Raw genomic sequence first — 14,402 nt, forward strand, 5'->3', positions numbered from 1 at the left:
CTTGAATTGGGAGATGTTGCAAAAGCTAAGGAGCCACTTTGGGACTGTTGTGGAGTCTGATGCTACTGAAATCTGGCACAATATGTTAAAGGCTGAAGTCACACAGCTAGCTAGCACTGCCAGTAGCAGCTCCATGTCAGGGTGTGTAGCTGAAGATGCTAAAGGCCTGGCCGCCTCTCTCGGTGAGGGTCCAGTGAGTGATGGGGCTCTTGACTCTGTCAGGGGGTTGTGGGGTCATGACCCTGCCCATCTTCTCCACCTCACACTTGGACCACACACACACACTAGCTCTGTCCTGCCCAGGAGAAGGAGCACAGGTGTGTGTGTGTGTGTGTGTGTGTGTGTGTGCTCCAACGTCTCTGTTCTGTGCCTGGGATTTGACTGTTTCTGTGCTCTGTATTTCTTTCTCGCTCTCTGCCTGTCTCTGTATTTCTTTCTCTTTCTCTCTCTTTGTCTCTGTCTATCCCTGTCTATCTTTCGGGTTCTTTCCGTTTCTCTCCACCTTGTGTTCTCTCTCCCTCTTCCCATCTCTCTTTCTGTCACTGTCCCTCCCTATCTCTATTTCTCTCTCCTTTTCTCTCTCTCTCTCTCTCTCTCTCTCTCTCCCCTACTGTCCCTCTCTCTCTCTCTCTCTCTCTCTGTAGCTATCTTAGCGATCTGGATCGCATTGCCGAACACAACTACCTGCCCACACAGCAGGATGTGCTTAGGGTGCGCATCCCCACCACCGGCATCATAGAGTACCCTTTCGACCTCCAGAGCATCATCTTCAGGTACACCGCCAGGGCCGCCGTGGACCCGTGCCGAGCCTTATACGTGTGTGTGTGTGTGTGTGTGACTGCAGGATTGCCTCTGATGAAAGAGACCGATGCATAAACAGAGGCTGTGTGTGGGTGTGTGCGTGTGCCAGGGATCCATGTTTCTCCCAAACACCGCAAAGACTTTATACCAAGTGTGTGTGTGCTGATTCAGTATTGTGGCTTATAGACATGACCACTGGGATGCATAGCATAAAGCAGCCCCTTGCCCCTTCAAGTGGTTGAAAGTGTGAAGCGCTGATGGGGAGTTGGGAAGTTGTTGGGTTGCTCTTGTACTTAATCTGAAGCAATGAAGGTGGAGACCTGCGTATAAATGAACAATGCATTGTGCATAAACAATAGTTTACACCGAAGAAGTGCAGGTTACAGATATTCCACATGTCGGGGGAGAAAGGGGTTGGAAAGGTGAAAGGTAAAAAAGTATTGCAAGTCCATCCTGAGCATGTGCACTGCCTGTGTAATGTAGCTGTGTCTGGTAGGCCTCCGTGCGTGCGTGCGTGCGTGCGTGCGTGCGTGCGTGCGTGCGTGCGTGCGTGCGTGGGTGGGTGGGTGGGTAGGTAGGTAGGTAGGTAGCGTCAGTTTTGGTCCCTAACATTTTGGCATCATTTAGGGTCTAAACTGTATCTTATATAGTGTGTCTCAGGAGGTCGGTACATATGTTGTGTGTGTGTGTGTCAGATGGACGTTTTTCTGAAGCCACGGCCTCTGCCTTCTACCCCAGCCTGGGGCATCTCTGTTTGATTACCCCGCTGTCCCCTTGTTCTCTCACATAGCCATGTCACACTCTAGGAGGTATGTGTGTGTGTTGATATATTCTGAGACCCAATTTAATATTTTTCATCTTGTTCCACCCTTGGCTTTACCCACATTGAAGCTGCAGACATGTTGGCCATTGCCACACAAACCAGCCAAACTCAGTCCGTCCCTTTCATGGCCATCTCTGGTCCGTCCCCTTGGTGGCCATCTCTGGTCAGTCCCCTTGGTGGCCATCTCTGGTCCGTCCCCTTGGTGGCCATCTCTGGTCAGTCCCCTTGGTGGCCATCTCTGGTCCGTCCCCTTGGTGGCCATCTCTGGTCAGTCCCCTTGGTGGCCATCTCTGGTCCGTCCCCTTGGTGGCCATCTCTGGTCCGTCCCCTTGGTGGCCATCTCTGGTTCACCATTCTCTGCTCAGTTTTGTTTTTGTACAGCGTCTTTCCTCCCGTTTCATCCACTTCCTTCATCCCAGTTTTTGGACACTGCATCTCTCTCGCTACCTTTCTTTCGCTTTCTCTTCCTTCTGTTCCCTCCCCTGCCCACTAGCACCTTGTTGAGTTCTTGTTCTCATTTTCTCCATCTCCATAACTCACACTCTCCCTTGACTGTCTCTTCATCCCTTTTTCATCTCTTCTACCTCTCTCTCCCTTTCTCCTCTCTCTGTGGCGCGGTGTTGAAGGAGTGGATGGGGCGGGTAGGGGCGTGGTATGGCGGCCTACATTGAGGTCAGTGGCCATGTTTGTAAGTAGGTCGCATGTGTCTGGCGTCAGGCAGAAGGAGGTCGGCCGTGTGAAGGAGCTTTATTTTGGGCCGCCGCTCCTGGAGGGCCTCGTTTGTCAAAGCCCCCGTCGCAGCCCCCCCTCCCTCCCTCCACCCCTCCCTCTCTCTCTACACGCCTGGTGGTGTACACACAGAGAGACACGAGAAGGCGCCATGGAGCCCCAATCAGAATGTGTCTTTCTCTCCCTGTCATTTATTCTTCCTCTCTTTCCTCCCTTCTCTCTAAACGGCTGTCTGTTCAGCTCAGAACGCAAAGAACCTCCTCCTCAAATTTGTCTTATTCTACGCCTCATTTACTCTTTCTCTCTCTCTCTCTCTCTCTCTCTCTCTCTCTCTCTCTCTCTCTCTCTCTTTTTTTTTCTCTTTCTCACAATCTCTGACACTTTTTCTCCATCTCTCTCTCTCTGAGAGTAGATGGGAGTGGCTAGATCTGGGACTACTTTGTGGGATGTTTGGGGTGACTGCTGTTTGAGTGTGTCTGGAGCAAGGCTATGGTGTTTTAAATGCCTCCGGGGGGGGGGGAGGAGGAGCACACACCTGAGCTGAGTCATGGGTGAGAAGAGAGGGGTGAGGAAGGAAAAGAGAGTAAGATGGGTAAGAGAGATGGCAGAGCGCAAGATGTGAAAATGGGAGAGGAAAAAGAGGAGGAGTGGTGGGATGACAGATGGAGAAAAAGGGGAATGGGGGAGGATATAGAAGAAGAAGAAGAAGAAGAGGAGAATTCAGGGGACATATGAGAGCAGTAGAGAGGGAATGATAAAGAAAAGGGAGAGCGAGTGAGTGACGAGAGGATGGAGGGATGGAGAAGACCCACGAAAGGAGGAGAGGGGGGATGGGGCTGTTGTGGAGATCTCAGATGGAGAGATTGGGTCGTGTGACGGGAAGAACAGAGAGGCGCGGGGAGAGATATTGGGGGAAAGAACTCTGGGGGGTAAGAGGAAAAAAATGGGTGAGATGCAGTAAGAACTGCAGAGTTCATTGTCATCTGTCTATCTCTATTTCTGTTTATCTCTGTTTCTCTCTGTCTCTATCTTCCATCTGTACCTCCTCTCTCTCTCTAGTTCTTTTTTGTTTATGTCTCAGTTTTTCTTTCTCTTGTTTTGTTTTCTCCCTCTCTCTCTCTCTCCTCTCTCCTCTCCTAGCACTGTTTAGTACCACTTCTCTGCCTGGTGTGTTTCTGCACTTAGCGCTTTTGTGGGTTTGGAGTGCGGCTGGATCTATTTATTTATTTACTTGGTCTTGCTGTAATGCATGGGAATGGTTGTGGTGTGACTGATGATGGGAACTGTGCACTTCAGTAGTCACGTGACACTCGTGTGTAGTCGTCATCCTCCTCAGGTTATGTTTCCTTCCTCTGACGGGGTCACTGGGGGGGGACGGGGACCTGACTCAAGGCCCGGGTTCACAACAGCAGAAAGGAGAGAAAGAGACATAGGAAGTAATAGATGTTTAATAAGATGTCTCATGAGTGAAGCAGAGAGACATAAGAGGTAATAGATGTTTGAAGGTGTTTAATGAGTGAACAAGGGATAAATAGAAAGAGAAAGCGAGATCGAGGAGAGAGGGGGAGACCGCGAGATGTGGAGAGAGTGGGCAGGGGACTCTACTCTTGCTTCTCTCTCCAGCGTAGCATGATCTGAGGCTGTTGGGAATCTGGGTCTGGGTGTGTGGGTGGGAGTTGTTTCTTGGTTACCTGACAGAGCCCATTGGTGTGTGAGAAGCAGTACTGGACATCCACAATGGCTGAAATTTGACGTTTCCACAACACACTAATTCTATAGTATTAGTGTAAATCTCACCAGTTAAATTTTTACTTTTCCCTTTTAGACTTTAGTAAAAAAAAAAAAAAGATGTGACAGCTTTCACAGTTTTCATGAGAGTGGAACGGCAGTAATGGAGTCGGCTGCAGGTATCCCTCACCTGTGACACAGACGGGAGAGAAACAAGAGGCGCGTGTTGACATGGTGGAGCTGCTGTAGAGTCAGCTGCTTCTCAACACTAATGGGGTCGGGGGTCACAAAAAGACAAAAATCTTACCGAATTGGTGGTGGATTTTTGGATCGACTCATTAAAGAGTTGAATGCATCCTCTGGTTTGACCTTGTTATGCATCTTTGTTGTCTTTAGCTTTAGATAAACTGGATAAAGGTTGTGTCCTTCCTGTGCATTATGTGTACTACCTAGAATAGCTAAAGCTTACTTTCCTTTTATGTTTAACATGTAAAGGTTTATTATTTGCCTACCATTTATAGGTAATTGGGTTTAAATAAGATTAAGGCCTTTGTAAGATCTCTCTCAAATGCCTCAGAATGTGTCCTTGCAAACTTAGCATGAACTGAAGTGATTTTGTGGGTGAATTAAACAGACTTTCCGAGATCGTTTAACAGCTGCATTTATCTGAAATCGGCTTAGGAATGGTGAGCAGTAAACAGAGAGAAAAAAATAAAACTAGTTATCTTTTAGACCTTTAACAATAGCCATCGTTAAACCATTTGACAATTCTCTGGCTGTGTAAGACATAGTCACCAAGGTTCCAGGAACAAGATTTAGATGTTGTATTGCTTAATTAGGGCTACAGTTAACTACAATGTAAAAAAAAAATCAAATGCTGTTCTAAGTGCTATATTAGCAAATTCTCTTGAGTCAATAACTCATTGTTCTACTCTCATTTTAAAGCAGTTCAGCTCAACAGTATTTGAAAGGTTGATTATGTGTCCTTATTATATGAATCAACCATTTAAAATTGACAATTTAGTGAGTTCAGTTCATGTGAAGATTGCACGGAGACCGTTATTTACAGCAGGCACCACCGCAGCTGTAGTGATGTCATAATGGAAACGTCCTTAGATTTGGCTCTAAATCAGACTACTTGTGACGTCTAACTGACATGATTTCTAATAGTGAAGTATTTCCTCTTCCCCTCTCCTGTCTCTGGGATCTCTCTACCCCATCCTCATCCCTCTGTCTGTCTCTCTTTTTTGTTTTCCCTTTTCTTTCCTTGTCTCCATCTCTCTCTTGCGTGCATTCTTAACTTCCCCCTATCTCAGGATGGTGGATGTTGGAGGCCAGCGTTCCGAGAGGAGGAAGTGGATCCACTGCTTTGAGAACGTCACGTCCATCATGTTCCTCGTGGCATTGAGCGAGTACGACCAGGTCCTCGTGGAGTCCGACAACGAGGTACTGCAGGCTGCACTGTCATGAGAGAGCAAACCGCTCCCTTTGTGGATATTAGGATGCAAGACTGTAAACTGAGCACAGTATAGAATTGTCCAATGTTGTTTTAATACTCACTGTTTATGTCACTGTTGACTCATTGAGAGGAGTCAGAAAGGTTACTTGTTTCGCAGGTCAGAGCTGCCTTGGGGTTTTGAAGTATATAAAAAAAAAAACGGTTCACCCATGTGATAGAATAGCCATCAACCGTGGACATGTAACTGTTAATGTGTTGGCTTTGGACCATCTTCAAGGCTGAGAGACGTGAAAAGAAGTCAGAAAACACAGAGGGTTCTGTCATACTTGTCTCAGTAGCCACATCATAACCTATGCAAATTGCAAGCTGACATGCCAACTCGTAAAATGTGTTGTTGTGATGTATTTGTCTTTCCTCTCTTCTTCCCTCTTTCCCTTCCTGTCCGGTCTCCGGTCTCTGCCCTCCCCCCACCCTCCTTTCTTGCCTCCCACAGAATCGTATGGAGGAGAGCAAGGCCCTGTTCCGGACCATCATCACATATCCCTGGTTCCAGAACTCCTCCGTCATCCTCTTCCTCAACAAGAAGGACCTGCTGGAGGAGAAGATCTCCTACTCCCACCTGGTGGACTACTTCCCTGAGTTTGATGGTGGGTATCGGACGACAGCGCCATGTTTTTCCATGCATTGTCTCTTTTCCTAGGTGGGGATCTCATCTGGCTCTAGACTACAAGCCTTTATGTTCCCCAGGGTTCAGAGAGAACATTATTGTTCTTGTTCAGCATTCAGAAAGTGTTTTAAATCACTATCGCCCTCTAGTGCAGCTCTTAAGTACTGCTGCAGATCCTGTCTGGGCAGCAGTAGGCTTAGAATGAAATTTCATAGCCTGCAAGTAAGTTGTCATTGCAGTATGCAACAAATCTTTATTTATTTTTGATTCATTTTTTTCATTGCAAGCACTGCATCATCTCGGAAGGAATAACCATACCTGATTGGCTAACTAATTGACTGTTCTCCCGTCCAATGGACAGGCCCACAGCGGGATGCGCAGGCGGCTCGGGAGTTCATCCTGAAGATGTTTGTGGACCTGAACCCCGACAGCGACAAGATCATTTACTCGCACTTCACCTGCGCCACCGACACCGAGAACATCCGCTTCGTCTTCGCCGCCGTCAAAGACACCATCCTGCAGCTCAACCTCAAAGAGTACAACCTGGTGTGAGCCAGCGCTGGGCCTCACACACACACGCACACACATGCGCGCACATACACAGGCATGCACACACATACTTACACACATGCATATATATACACACACACACACACACACAAAAACAGAAACACAAACACACATATGGCTGAATACATATGTGCACTTGAGTGTGTGTGCTCACATGCATCACATGCACCTCCTTGTGTATGTGCATAAACACACACACATACACAAAAACCTACAGACACATAGCTGATGTGTGTGTGCACAGTGCTTGCCGGCACACTCACACACACACCATACACACACACACGTAAACTGACACGTACCACTGTTCACTCCTCACCCTTCTTGAACTTCCTGTCCAGCTGACGTGTGGTCTCACAGGCCCCTCCTACAAGCCCCGCCCCTCATTCATGCATTTCATTCGTTATTTTTGCCAAAGCCACTCCTTCTGGTTGGCAGCTGTAGGGCCCTGAGAGTGTACGTGTATGCGTGTGTGTATGTGTGGGTGGGCGGGCGGGCGGGCGAGTGAGTGTCTGTGTTTTACAGAGGGGTATGCACTCTAACATCCTTGTAGGCTCGGACACTGGAAGACATCCAACCCTCTTTCCACCACCATCACCCTGGCAACACTACTGTCCTGACTCCTGTCGCTGCACTTCCCTTTCATGTGAACACACACTCACACACACACACTTAACGCCCCTCACCTAGCTGTTGGCAGATCTTGAAGCCTCAGCCAGGACTTTGATTGAAAGTGTGGCATAGGCACTAACACACACACACTTCATACACAAGTCTTCAGCTCACATTGATGAATGTATCTACAGGTGTGAGCTTTGCAGAAACAAAAGAGACAAAAAAAGATTACAGCACCATAGAAAATAGACCACCTGGATCGAGACAAAGTCCAGGCTGAATTCAGATGACTTTCTAAAGCTGAGGAGAAGGGGTGGAGTGGGCTGAGTTTTCCAAAAACAAAAAATGGAAATCTCTGTAAATTCCTGAGATGATCCAACAAGAAAAAAAACAACCACAAAAAAAAAAAGAAAAAAAAAAAAACATTTTTAATAATAGTGACTATTGCTACTTGCTAAGAAATACATAATGGCAGAATTTGAAACAAAGAGGTCTAAGGAAGCAAAATGAAGATTATTTAAATATTTGAATACATGTGCAAATCAAGCTTGATCAGAGAGTGTGAGTGAGTGAGTGATTATGTTTGTGTGAGCATGTGTGTGTGCAGCGCAAATGGACGGCACGAGAATCCCTTTGCGTAATGTTCCGTATGTTTTATGATAGGCTGCATCGCTTCCCTGCCCTGCACCACCCCTCACAAACACACACCCCATCCTTTCGATCCCCACGTGAATGGTCGGGCCGCAACTTGCCCCTGACAGCAACTGGCATGGGGAGCTAAGTCGTGCAAATGGACGCTCACATAACCCCCACATCCACCCCATAACTACCCCACTAACCCCCACCCTCCATCCCCCCTGCAGGATTGAGTGATGGGGTGGCTTGCGAAGGCCCAGGTGCACAATGTTTTTAAATCAGTTTACTTTTGTTTGTTTTTCACAAGGAAGCGTCATCTATCTATCTATCTATCAGCTGACTAAAGTTTGACATGTCGAGGCAAAGGATGCTGACATGTGGGATGGGGAGTTTTGGGGGGAACAGGGTTGGGGTGGAGCATTATTGTGCTGAAGTCTGATGAAGTGAATTGATTGTGTATATTTATATTTGTAAATACGTATACACATAAATGCTTATGTACAAAAAGTCTGTGGTACACTATCTTTGGCAAAAGAAGAAAAATATAATCCACTTTTTTTCGTAACTGTGTACGGTTTCGTCGGGGGTTTTTAATTTCTTACGAATTACAATATTATCATTGATACTGTGATTCTGTCTGTTTCCGTTTCGCTACCATCATTAAGGCATCACGCGGGCAGGACGCATGTGCACAGAAAGGTCACCAAAGGTCAGAGGTGAAAAGTGACATTGTCAGCTCTGTGCGTATGCCCACCCTGCCCAATCAAAACCTCTCCTGGTTTAGTTTCTTCTTTTCTCTTTTTACCTACCACATAATGAGAGAATTGAAATATTTTTCTTTTCTTTTTCTTTTCTTTTTTTGAAAGATAATTAAATAAATAAATTTTTATTTATCTAATTTATGGACCAGATTTGAAGGTGTTGATAATTTGAATGCTATTTTTTTTTTTTTCGCTCTCATATTTGAAGCGCTCCCCACTAACAGATCAAGGTGGAGACATGAGTCTATACTGCTGTAAAAACTTCTGTTATGGAATTCTGCTTTTGTCTTTTCATTTAGTGTATTTGGGGATTTTTAAAAAGACATTGTTTTTGCCTCCAGACTTACCTGTTGCCATTTTATTACCATGTCCTACCATAAGGTATGTACTCTTCCCTGTTATATATATATATATTTTTTAATCAGTTTGAATTTTCTCATGGGTTTTTGATGCAGCGCTTAATCCACACATAGGAAATGTACCGTATGAAAAAAAAACTAGACAGCTTTTTAAACAGTGATTAGCGACCTTTTAGGTCCATATGCTTGCAACATGTTTTATTTCTTCTTCTTCTTCCTCTTCTCCTTTCTCTTCTTCTGTTGTTGTTGATGTTGGTTTTTTGTTTTCTGGTATTTCTAATAACACTGCTTGTTTTCTTCATTGTGCAAGTAAGTAATGTGCAGATAGAACTTTCTAGCATTTTGGCGTTTTAAGCTTTTATACTGATGACCTCGCATTCTCATTATTCATCAAGGGCTATCACTAAAAAAATCTATTGAAAGGAAGTAAGATGAGATTAATTGAACTCAATTGGACTAGATGAAAGGGGGACAGAATACAAGGACAGGAGAGGGGAGGAACAGCACAGGTGTGCTTTGCCACTTGGTGAGTTCTTCATGAGCGAGAGCTTACTCTCTCTTGCACTCACAGAGTGGGGAACAGAACAGAACAGAAAAGAACGGCGGGCTCACTATTAAAACCACCCAGTGATGAATTGCACCATAACTCAAGTATGTGTGAGAGATATGTTAGTTTCCTTGCTTTCTTTCTTCCTTTTTTTTTATTATTCTTGTTTTTTTCGCGGGAGAATATGGCAGATTTTGCTCTGGTTTCTGAATGTCTGCAGCCTGGCAGAGCCTGCGAGAGGGGCTGAATTTAGTCTCTACTAGCGCTGTGCTCCAGATCACAGCACCCCCCCCCCCCCCCCCCCCTCTGTGCTCACCTCCTCTTACAGGGACTAGCGCTGGCCTGGTAGACTTTATAGAACACATGAATATGGCTGGAGTAGGGTGAGACAGCACAGCTACACGCAGACACGGCTTCAAAGCTCGACAGAAACGTCATTTACAGAGTTCGTACTGTGTGCTGTGCTGAAATATGCTTAGCGGACACTAAAAGGTTGAATGTCCTCATTTTACTCTTTTAAAAAATGTTTAGGTTAATTATCATTGTGCGTCTTTTTCTTTCTTTCCTTCTTCTATGTTTAGAAGCAACATTCCCCTCGCACTCTCTTGTAATGACTAAACTCATCTGACAGTATTTCTGCTAAGAGCATTAAAAAAAATAAGTATACACTTCAGTGAGCAAACCACTCAAGTATCCTGAGGAGGGAGCACACTCAAAAGTACACACTTCTCTGAGTAGTCACCCTCCTACAGACTGAGAAGGCAGCTAATGATGACCCATCCTTAAGCAGCAAGGGCACTTCACGGGGACTCTGTTCCTTAACAGTGAACAAGGCCTCAGTTCTTCAACAGTGTTAGAGAGAAGGGGGTGGGCAGTGGGGAGTTAATGCCAAGTCTGTCGTCAGTTGGACTGCTCTTGTTGGATCCCTCTGGGTTATTGCTGTGCCTGAGAGAGTGCTGGCTGTGGCCCGCCTACCACTAAGACCAGTCATTCGTGCTTGGGTTGGAGAGAAGGAAGGAGGGGAGAGGAAGGAGGACCATTTGGACAGGCGTTTGTGGACTGGTTTGCTCTCTGGCTAAATGTGGTGACTTCTGTGTAAGGAAGTTTGGTAGGCTGGGCGTTTGGAGGTTTTGTTTGTTTAGTTTGTTAGTTTTTATTTTCTTTTATGTTGTTTTTGGTCAGTTGCTCTGTGTCAGCCATGGGACAGTATTCAAATAGGTTCTGTTGAGGGAGGGGGACATAGGGTGTCTAGCTTGTTTGTGAAAACACTGTAGAGGCTGTGAGGAAGCATGTAGCTTGTGGCGTTAGGCCTTTGAATCATGCACTAATAGGACAACCCTATCTTGCGCTGTCTGAGGGGGTACTTCAGGAGAACTCACTGTTGTTGCTCCATCTGGTAAAATACCTGGACCTCAGTCTCACCCTCAAGCCTACTCTTCAGGATAGTGGTCCTTAAGTTTGCCATGACAATTAAGTCTCTTTAACAATCAGTGCAAGGCAGCTGTACTTACTTTTTACGGAAAATTTGATTGCATCTGCCTTTTTGGGGGAATGTACTTTTGAGGCAAGCCAGCATCTGGTGTTGGTCACAGATCACTAGATTGCATTTCACAATGTTTGCCAGCGAGCCAACGAGAATAGCTCTGCATGTAGCATCTAGTTCCTGAGGGTCGTCATTCAGCGTGGTTTTAGATGCGGGGTGTATGTAAAGGGCCGTGTTGCACAAGGGTGCACTACAGATGCCAGAGGAGGTTCATAAGATGTTTCATCAGATGTTCACACCATCTCGTGTTTTTGCCGTCAGTTAATCCTTTTTGACGGCGAATCCGGCGTTGGCCTACGAATTTAAACTTAATTTTGCGTCATTAGTACTGGTTTAGAATTGGGGTATCTCTTTGTGAAGGTAAGCTCGTAACATGCAGTATGTACAAGTGTTATCCAGGCGTGGTGTTGGTCTCGGCCCCGGCCTGGACTTGTCCAGTGTTGTGGTCTGTATCATCACAGACTAGTTGTGGCTTTACAAGGCTAGGGGCAGCCATTTCAGAACACTTTTCAGATGGTACTGGGCATAGAGGCCAGCTTCACAGCAAAACCAGGGGTGTTGATAATCAGGTGAAGACTCTCATCACCCATTCTAGGTAGTTTTGTTTGCTTGTGTCGCTGTTTTGTATTACCAGAGTTGCACGTAGACATATCAGCTGCATCTCCACTAGTGGCTTTCATATTACATATTTTTACAAGGGCAGTTAGGCGTGGCAGTTTCAGACTCCAGGAAAAGGGAGCGGCAAAACTGAGAGGGGGTTTAGAGGAGTCATTCAGCTGTGAAACACTCGAACAGGCCTGGCGATGACAACCCCGCGCGTCCTTTCATCTTGCCTGTTGTCCCCCACAAAGTGGTTGTGTGGAACAGGCCTAGCCAGTGCTCCCTCCACCCCTGCCTTCCCCCTCAAATGTTAAACCTGGCCAGGTGATTTCTCTCTGTCTCCTGTATAAACTGCATTGCCTGCAGCACTGCAAGAGGGAAGGCCCAGTTCTGCTGGTGAAGGCTCTCGGGCCAAGATGGAGTCCATAATAACCAGTCCGTAGCTCATAGCAACAGGTTTACCAGTGCAAAGACAAGCAGCTGTTATTGGGTGAGCAAAAATGCTGTGGGTGTGTCTACGTTGATTGACAGGACAGCACAGCAAGACATTTCTGGCTAAAGGCCTACTTTCCTGCTGTGTTTTTTTTTTTATTATATTTTTTTTTTTTTTTTTTTTATTGTTATTATTATTTTCTTTTGTATTTAACATGACATGACATGAACACTACGGCATTTAGGACCACTCGGATTTTTTCCTTCCTCTTTTAATTACATTTCTCTCTTCCTTTCCTGCTTTTCAAATCAAACAGGACAATGTTTAGTGGTGTATAAAATACTTTTTTTGTTCACCTTTTTATTTTGTAAGTATTCCAAATGTAAATGATGTAAGATACTGAGAGTGCCAACCCCAATGTTGTGGAGAGAGAGAGCCTCTCCATACAAGTGCCAATGTTGTCCAAATGGCGAGCGAACCCTTGCGACGTGCGCTCCTCCTTTTTAAAAGCGAAACACTAAACAGGTGATAAACAAAAAAGTATATGATGAGAGATATATATATATATATATATATATATATATATATATATTCTGTGTTGAAGGTTTAAGAAAGAAACTGCTGTTTTCTTTTTTTTCTCGCGCGCTCTTTTTTGTAAACAAATAACGAGTGTTTTTCCGATGCATGTGCTCTCTGTGGTAGTGGGCAGGGCTAAAAGATAGCCCTTCCTGAATGGGGACATATTATTGGTTATTGTGGTAGTGGGCAGGGCTGAAAGATGGCCCTTCCAGAATGGGGACATATTATTGGTTATTGATGTACAACATTCTCGCCATAGATGTTTTTTTTTTTTTTTTTTTTTTTTTTTTTGTTCTTTCATTTCTTTCTTTTTGTATTTTGTTTTAATTTCAACCACTGTTGCCTGAACCTCATTCAAACATGAAAATGATTTTCATAGCCGCCTTCTAAAAAAACAAAAATAAAAAAAGAATAAAAGTATCTGTTTTAAATTTAAATAAATTTGTTCCTATACTTTGCCAGGTGTCTTGCTCTTCATTGCATATTAGACTATTTATCTGTCTGTGTCTTTTGACTGTGACACGGATTGTGAGAGGATTATTTTGAGTAGTATTAATTAATGATTGGTTAATACCAGGACCTTTTATTTGTCCTTGAGTAACGGTGTCGAGTTTAATGCTGCTGTTCAACAGTAATAGTACCCCGTTTACACTTGTGGTGGAGCAATGTCGTGTATGTAATCGCTAATGGTAGATAACGTAAAGGACTGAGATTACACATCACAAAAATGCATACTTGTTTCTGTTCTTGTCAGGTGGCTGGTATTAACCACTCATTAATTAAAACAACTTCCGGGTGTATGTTTACCATTCCACCAATCGTCTACCAATAAGGAGTGCTCTTTTGCAGAGATATGTTGCTCTTATAATCACTGTAACTTCATATGAAACTGTAATATAAGTGTAATATTTACTGTACTTCAGCAGTGCTTATAATCACTGTAACTTCATATGAAACTGTAATATAAGTGTAATATTTACTGTACTTCAGCAGTGCTTATAATCACTGTAACTTCATATGAAACTGTAATACAAGTGTAATATTTACTGTACTTCAGCAGTGCTTTTAGTATACCTCTTCCATGGTCCCCTGAAGTTGAAAATAGGGTAATGGTACTATGAAACATCGTCTGATGCTATCTTGCCAAATTAAGGGCTTTTTCTTATTGTTGCAAATCCAGTGTTAATGCTAGTTTCCATTCATGTCACAGTTAGCTTTGGGTAGAGAAGTTACTCAGCAATCTCCTTTAATTAGCACAGTTAGTGCACGATTTTATCGACACAAAGGTTATGTGTTTAATTCCCAGGGGAAATAAATGCTGTACTATGCTGTAATAGTCACTGAATAAAAGAACCAGCGTGTCATCAGCCTACGGTAGTGATTTGTTGCATAAGGCACAGGAGAGTAAAATTGTATGTTCTCACCCACTTAGGGTCAGATAAGACCCCAGCAACATTACAGGAGCACACGTTAAGCAGGGTTACCCTGTTGAAAATACAGATGGCAGTGGAATCTTCCACTGACGAGGCTGTACCCACAGGCTTTTCTTCTG

At 44.6% G+C, this 14,402-nt stretch overlaps 1 protein-coding gene across 1 annotated transcript in view; it reads left to right on the forward strand.

Moving 5' to 3' along the window:
- Positions 1 to 6,863, forward strand: part of gna11b (guanine nucleotide binding protein (G protein), alpha 11b (Gq class)) — a 45,455-nt gene extending 38,592 nt beyond the window's left edge. The window contains exons 4-7 of the mRNA XM_012815314.3: positions 645 to 773; positions 5,398 to 5,527; positions 6,034 to 6,187; positions 6,569 to 6,863. Coding sequence (XP_012670768.1) covers positions 645 to 773; positions 5,398 to 5,527; positions 6,034 to 6,187; positions 6,569 to 6,759 — 604 coding nt within the window. The 3' untranslated portion in view covers positions 6,760 to 6,863. The remainder of the gene's footprint in view (positions 1 to 644; positions 774 to 5,397; positions 5,528 to 6,033; positions 6,188 to 6,568) is intronic.
- Positions 6,864 to 14,402: the final 7,539 nt, after the last annotated feature.

Source organism: Clupea harengus, chromosome 22, assembly GCF_900700415.2.
Source record: "Clupea harengus chromosome 22, Ch_v2.0.2, whole genome shotgun sequence".
In the NCBI taxonomy this organism is placed as follows: Eukaryota; Metazoa; Chordata; class Actinopteri; order Clupeiformes; family Clupeidae; genus Clupea; species Clupea harengus.